At 49.4% G+C, this 7,440-nt stretch overlaps 1 protein-coding gene across 1 annotated transcript; it reads left to right on the top strand.

The window, feature by feature from the left end:
• The first annotated feature begins 3,205 nt into the window (after positions 1–3,205).
• LOC121538084 (buccalin-like) lies at positions 3,206–5,480 on the top strand. The gene is made up of 2 exons (XM_045206806.1): positions 3,206–3,848; positions 4,729–5,480. Exons 1-2 carry the CDS (start codon positions 3,206–3,208, stop codon positions 5,478–5,480), a joined length of 1,395 nt encoding a protein of 464 aa, XP_045062741.1.
• The last annotated feature ends 1,960 nt before the right edge of the window (positions 5,481–7,440 follow it).

Below are 7,440 nucleotides of genomic sequence, written 5' to 3'. Positions count from 1 at the left end.
TAGAGGTAGAGGACGGGGAGAGAGAAAGAGAGATGGAGAGGAGGGGGAGAGAGAAAGATAGAGGGAGAGGAGGGGTAGAGAGAAAGATAGAGGTAGAGGAGGGGGAGAGAGAAAGATAGAGGGGAGAGAGAAAGAGAGAAATATGGAGGGAGAGGAGGGGGAGAGAGAAAGATAGAGGCAGAGGACGGGGAGAGATAAAGAGAGATGGAGAGGAGGAGAGAGAGAAAGATAGAGGGAGGGAGAGGAGGGGAAGAGAGAAAGAGAGAAAGATGGAGGGAGAGAGAGAGAGAGGGGAGAGAGAGAGAGAGAGAGAGAGAGAGAGAGAGAGAGGCATGGGAGAACATGACAGAAATGATCAGTGAGAGATGAGATAAAGACATTAACAACTTCTCCAATGACTGCAGGTGTAGCCTACATCTCATTGTTGGTGACATCCAGGTGTCTATTGATGGACAGGAAGATCCTCTTCCTCTCCTCCTCCTGTGATTTTTAATTATAATTTTTTTATTTCACCTTTATTTAACCAGGTAAGTTCTAATTTACAACTGTGACCTGCCAAAGCAGCGCGGTAAAAACAACAACACAGAGTTACATATGGGGTAAAACAAAACATAAAGTCAAAAATAAAACAGAAAATATATATACAGTGTGTGCAAATGTAGCAAGTTATGGAGGTAAGGCAATAAATAGGCTATAGTGCAAAATAATTACAATTAGTATTAACACTGGAATGATAGATGATGTGCAAATAGAGATACTGGGGTGCAAATTAGCAAAATAAATAACAATATGGGGATGAGGTAGTTGGGTGGGCTAATTTCAGAAAGGCTGTGTACAGGTGCAGTGATCGGTAAGGTGCTCTGACAACTGATGCTTAAAGTTATTGAGGGAGATAAGTGTCTCCAGCTTCAGAGATTTTTGCAATTCGCTCCAGTCATTGGCAGCAGAGAACTGGAAGGAATGGCGGCCAAAGGAGGTGTTGGCTTTGGGGATGACCAGTGAAATATACCTGCTGGAGCGCATACTACGGGTGGGTGTTGCTATGGTGACCAATGAGCTAAGAAAGGGCGGGGATTTGCCTAGCAGTGATTTATAGATGGCCTGGAGCCAGTGGGTTTGGCGACGAATATGTAGTGAGGACCAGCCAACAAGTGGTGGGTAGTATATGGGGCTTTGGTGATGAAATGGATGGCACTGTGATAGACTACATCCAATTTGATGAGTAGAGTGTTGGAGGCTATTTTGTAAATGGCATCGCCGTAGTCAAGGATCGGTAGGATAGTCAGTTTTACGAGGGCATGTTTGGCAGCATGAGTGAAGGAGGCTTTGTTGCGAAATAGGAAGCCGATTATAGATTTAACTTTGGATTGGAGAGTCTTAATGTGAGTCTGGAAGGAGAGTTTACAGTCTAACCAGACACCTAGGTATTTGTAGTTGTCCACATACTCTAGGTCAGACCCGTCGAGAGTAGAGATTCTAGTCGGGTGGGCGGGTGCCAGCAGCGTTCGATTGAAGAGCATGCATTTAGTTTTACTAGTGTTTAAGAGCAGTTGGAGGCTACTGAAGGAGTGTTGTATGGCATTGAAGCTCATTTGGAGGTTTGTGAACACAGTGTCCAATGAAGGGCCAGATGTATACAAAATGGTGTCGTCTGCATAGAGGTGGATCTGAGAGTCACCAGCAGCAAGAGCGACATCATTGAAATACACAGAGAAAAGAGTCGGCCCAACAGACATTCCTGCACCCTCCGCTGCAAGTTGCAGCGGAAGGTGCAGAGCTGGTGGCCAGGGTAGTGGTAGCCAGGTGGAAAGCATGGCCAGCCGTAGCAAAATGCTTGTTGAAATTCTCGATTATTGTAGATTTATCGGTGGTGATAGTGTTTCCTAGCCTCAGTGCAGTGGGCAGCTGGGAGGAGGTGCTCTTATTCTCCATGGACTTTACTGTGTCCCAAAACTTTTTGGAGTTAGTGCTACAGGATGCAAATTTCTGTTTGAAAAAGTTAGCCTTTGCTTTCCTGACTGCTTGTTGGTTCCTAACTTCCCTGGAAAGTTGCATATCGTGGGGGCTATTTGATGCTAATGCAGTATGCTAATGCAGTACGCCACAGGATGTTTTTGTGCTGGTCAAAGGCAGTCAAGTCTGAGGAGAACCAGGGGCTATATCTGTTCTTAGTTCTGTATTTTTTGAATGGGGCATGCTTATTTAAGATTGAGAGGAAATTACTTTTCAAGAACAACCAGGCATCCTCTACTGACGGAATGAGATCTATATCCATCCAGGATACCTGTGTTTTATAAAATAAAGTGTTTTAGGGAGCGTTTGACATTGATGAGAGGTGGTCGTTTGACCGCGGATGCAGGCAATAAGGCAGTGATTGCTGAGATCCTGGTTGAAGACAGCGGAGGTGTATTTAGAGGGTATGTTAGTCAGGATGATATCTATGAGGTTACCCATGTTTACAGATTTAGGGTTGTACCTAATAGGTTCATTGATAATTTTTGTGATATTGAGAGCATCTAGTTTGGATTGTAGGATGGTCGGGGTGTTAAGCATATCCCAATTTAGGTCACCAAGCAGTACGAACTCTGAGGATAAATGGGGGGCAATCAATTCACATATGGTGTCCAGGGCACAGCTGGGGGCTGAGGGGGGTCTGTAGCAAGCGACAACAGTGAGAGACTTATTTCTGGAAAGGTGGATTTTTAGAAGTAAAAGCTCAAACAGTTTGGGCACAGACCTGGATAGTATGATAGAGCTCTGCAGGCTATCTATACAGTAGATTGCAACTCCACCCCCTTTGGCAGTTCTATCTAGACGGAAAATGTTGTAGTTGGGGATGGACATTTCAGAATCCTAAGCCAGGATTCAGACACTGCTAGAACATCAGGGTTGGCGGAGTGTGCTAACGCAGTGAATAACTCAAACTTAGGAAGGAGGCTTCTGATGTTACCTTGCAGAAAACAAAGGCTTTTACGGTTACAGAAGTCAACAAATGATAGCGCCTGGGGAGTAGGAGTGACACTGGGGGGTGCAGGGCCTGGGTTAGCCTCTACATCACCAGAGGAACAGAGGAGGACTAGAATAAGGATATGGCTAAAGTCTTTAAGAACTGGTCTTCTAGTGCGGTGGGTACAGAGAATAAAGGGGGCAGATTTCCGGGCGTTGTAGAAAAGATTCAGGGCATTGTACATGTACAGACAAGGATATGGAAGATTATCTGGGGAAGAGGAATGTCTTTACCCTCCCTGAACCAGGCTCTCTGGGGAAGAGGAATGTCTTTACCCTTCCTGAACCAGGCTCTCTGGGGAAGAGGAATGTCTTTACCCTCCCTGAACCAGGCTCTCTGGGGAATAGGAATGTCTTTACCCTCCCTGAACCAGGCTCTCTAGGGAAGAGGAATGTATTTACCCTCCCTGGACCAGGCTCTCTAGGGACGAGGAATGTCTTTACCCTCCTTGAACCAGGCTCTCTGGGGACGAGGAATGTCTTTACCCTCCTTGAACCAGGCTCTCTGGGGACGAGGAATGTCTTTACCCTTCCTGAACCAGGCTCTCTGGGGACGAGGAATGTCTTTACCCTCCCTGAACCAGGCTCTCTGGGGAAGAGGAATGTCTTTACCCTTCCTGAACCAGGCTCTCTGGGGAAGAGGAATGTCTTTACCGTACCTGAACCAGGCTCTCTGGGGACGAGGAATGTCTTTACCCTCCCTGAACCAGGCTCTCTGGGGAAGAGGAATGTCTTTACCCTCCCTAAACCAGGCTCTCTGGGGAAGAGGAATGTCTGTAGAAAAGATTCAGGGCATTGTACATGTACAGACAATGATATTGAAGGATATGAGTACAGTGGAGGTAAACCTAAGCATTGGGTAACAATGAAAGAGATAGCATCACTGGAGGCACCGATTGAGCCGTTCTCGGCGTGTATGGGGGGGGGAACAAAGGAACTTTTTGAGGCAGTTTGAGAGGGACTTGGGGTTCTACAGTGAAATTGTATAATAAGAACTAACTGGAACAGCAATTGGCAAGGCATATTGACATGGGAGAGAGGCATAAAGCAATTACAGGTGGTATTAGAGAGAGCTAAGACAACAACTGGTAATGGCGATAAAGTATGGGCTGAGGCTAAACAGAATAAACAGGACAGGGTACCGTGTACAGGAACAGTCCAGCAGGCATCAGCTGTTCAGCTGAGTGATCATAAGGTCCAGTGAACAGCAATATATGAGTCCGAGAGCAGTTCAAATTGGTGCTTCAGCACAGCCAGCAGGAAGCACGGTTGTAGTTTGCGTGTGCTAGCGGGCCGTGGCTAGCAGATGGATCTTCGTGGACGTCGCAACGGGAAGCCTGTTGAAACCACACACGATTACGTCGGCAGACCAGTCGTGATGGATCGGCAGGGCTCCGTGTCGACTCTAGGAGGTCCCGTCCGGTTGACAGAGAGGTAGATAGCCGGGAGATGTGCCTGACTCAAGGCTAGCTCAAGGCTGATTAGCCAATAAAAACGTTCATTTGGTTGCAGCTAGCTAGTTGCGATTATCCAGTGTTAAAGGTCCAGTGATTCAGTGATTGGTGAACGATAGACTCCATCTCTTCCACGTAGTAAAGGGCTAGCAGGTCGCATCCTCCAGAAACTTCTCATAGTGGGCTGGCACCTATTGGAACCATGGAAAGGTTGTAGATGAACCAGGCTCTCCAGGGAAGAGGAATCTCTTTACCCTCCCTCGACCAGGCTCTCTGGGGAAGAGGAATGTTTTTACCCTCCCTGGACCAGGCTCTCTGGGGAAGAGGAATGTTTTTACCCTCCCTGGACCAGGCTCTCTGGGGAAGAGGAATGTATTTACCCTCTCTGGACCAGGCTCTCCTGGCAAGAGGAATGTCTTTACCCTCCCTGGACCAGGCTCTCTGGGGAAGAGGAATGTCTTTATCCTCCCTGAACCAGGCTCTCTGGGGACGAGGAATGTATTTACCCTCCCTGAACCAGGCTCTCTGGGGACGAGGAATGTCTTTACCCTCCCTGGACCAGGCTCTCTGGGGAAGAGGAATGTCTTTACCGTACCTGAACCAGGCTCTCTGGGGAAGAGGAATGTCTTTACCGTACCTGAACCAGGCTCTCTGGGGAAGAGGAATGTCTTTACCCTCCTTGAACCAGGCTCTCTGGGGAAGAGGAATGTTTTTACCCTCCCTGAACCAGGCTCTCTGGGGAAGAGGAATGTCTTTACTCTCTCTGAACCATGCTCTCTGGGGAAGAGGAATGTCTTCACCCTCCCTGAACCAGGCTCTCTAGGGAAGAGGAATGTCTTTACCCTCCCTGAACCAGGCTCTCTGGGGAAGAGGAATGTCTTTACCCTCTCTGAACCAGGCTCTCTAGGGAAGAGGAATGTATTTACCCTCCCTGGACCAGGCTCTCTGGGGATGAGGAATGTCTTTACCCTCCTTGAACCAGGGTCTCTGGGGAAGAGGAATGTCTTTACCCTCCCCTGACGAAGCTCTCCGGGGAAGAGAAATTTCTTTACCCTCCCTTGACCAGGCCCTCTGAGGAAGAGGAATGTCTTTACTCTCCCTTGACCAGACTCTCTGAGGAAGAGGAATGTCTTTACCCTCTCTGAACCAGGCTCTCTAGGGAATAGGAATGTATTTACCCTCCCTGGACCAGGCTCTCTGGGGACGAGGAATGTCTTTACCCTCCTTGAACCAGGCTCTCTGGGGACGAGGAATGTCTTTACCCTCCCTGGACCAGGCTCTCTGGGGACGAGGAATGTCTTTACCCTCCTTGAACCAGGCTCTCTGGGGACGAGGAATGTCTTTACCCTCCCTGGACCAGGCTCTCTGGGGACGAGGAATTTCTTTATCCTCCCTGGACCAGGCTCTCTGGGACGAGGAATGTCTTTACCCACCCTGAACCAGGCTCTCTGGGGACGAGGAATGTCTTTACCCTCCCTGAACGAGGCTCTCTGGGGACGAGGAATGTCTTTACCCTCCCTGGACCAGGCTCTCTGGGGAAGAGGAATGTCTTTACCCTCCTTGAACCAGGGTCTCTGGGGAAGAGGAATGTCTTTACCCTCCCCTGACGAAGCTCTCCGGGGAAGAGAAATTTCTTTACCCTCCCTTGACCAGGCCCTCTGAGGAAGAGGAATGTCTTTACCCTCCCTGGACCAGGCTCTCTGAGGAAGAGGAATGTATTTACCCTCTCTGGACCAGGCTCTCCGGGCAAGAGGAATGTCTTTACTCTCCCTTGACCAGACTCTCTGAGGAAGAGGAATGTCTTTACCCTCTCTGAACCAGGCTCTCTAGGGAATAGGAATGTATTTACCCTCCCTGGACCAGGCTCTCTGGGGACGAGGAATGTCTTTACCCTCCTTGAACCAGGCTCTCTGGGGACGAGGAATGTCTTTACCCTCCCTGGACCAGGCTCTCTGGGGACGAGGAATGTCTTTACCCTCCTTGAACCAGGCTCTCTGGGGACGAGGAATGTCTTTACCCTCCCTGGACCAGGCTCTCTGGGGACGAGGAATTTCTTTATCCTCCCTGGACCAGGCTCTCTGGGACGAGGAATGTCTTTACCCACCCTGAACCAGGCTCTCTGGGGACGAGGAATGTCTTTACCCTCCCTGAACGAGGCTCTCTGGGGACGAGGAATGTCTTTACCCTCCCTGGACCAGGCTCTCTGGGGAAGAGGAATGTCTTTACCGTACCTGAACCAGGCTCTCTGGGGAAGAGGAATGTCTTTACCGTACCTGAACCAGGCTCTCTGGGGAAGAGGAATGTCTTTACCCTCCCTGGACCAGGCTCTCTGGGGACGAGGAATGTCTTTACCCTCCCTGAACCAGGCTCTCTGGGGACGAGGAATGTCTTTACCCTCCCTGAACCAGGCTCTCTGGGGAAGAGGAATGTCTTTACCCTTCCTGGACCAGGCTCTCTGGGGAAGAGGAATGTCTTTACCCTCCCTGGACCAGGCTCTCTGGGGAAGAGGAATGTCTTTACCGTACCTGAACCAGGCTCTCTGGGGAAGAGGAATGTCTTTACCGTACCTGAACCAGGCTCTCTGGGGAAGAGGAATGTCTTTACCCTCCTTGAACCAGGCTCTCTGGGGACGAGGAATGTCTTTACCCTTCTTGAACCAGGCTCTCTGGGGAAGAGGAATGTTTTTACTCTCTCTGAACCATGCTCTCTGGGGAAGAGGAATGTCTTTACCCTCCCTGAACCAGGCTCTCTGAGGAAGAGAAATGTCTTTATCCTCCCTGAACCAGGTTTTCTGGGGAAGAGGAATGTCTTTACCCTCTCTGAACCAGGCTCTCTAGGGAAGAGGAATGTATTTACCCTCCCTGGACCAGGCTCTCTGGGGACGAGGAATATCTTTACCCTCCTTGAACCAGGGTCTCTGGGGAAGAGGAATGTCTTTACCCTCCCTTGACGAAGCTCTCCGGGGAAGAGAAATGTCTTT

This window comes from Coregonus clupeaformis, chromosome 24 (assembly GCF_020615455.1).
Source record: "Coregonus clupeaformis isolate EN_2021a chromosome 24, ASM2061545v1, whole genome shotgun sequence".
NCBI lineage: Eukaryota > Metazoa > Chordata > Actinopteri > Salmoniformes > Salmonidae > Coregonus > Coregonus clupeaformis.
Note: the sequence above shows the minus strand (reverse complement) of the source record. Positions and strands in the feature narration are given on the sequence as shown.

What these genes read in the sequence shown, in the direction of transcription:
- LOC121538084 (XM_045206806.1), top strand. Translation starts at nt 3,206, where the DNA reads ATGGAAGATTATCTGGGGAAGAGGAATGTCTTTACCCTCCCTGAACCA. An exon ending in AGGATATGAGTACAGTGGAG is followed by an intron (nt 3,849 to 4,728) that starts GTAAACCTAAGC and finishes TCCCTCGACCAG; the next exon opens with GCTCTCTGGGGAAGAGGAAT.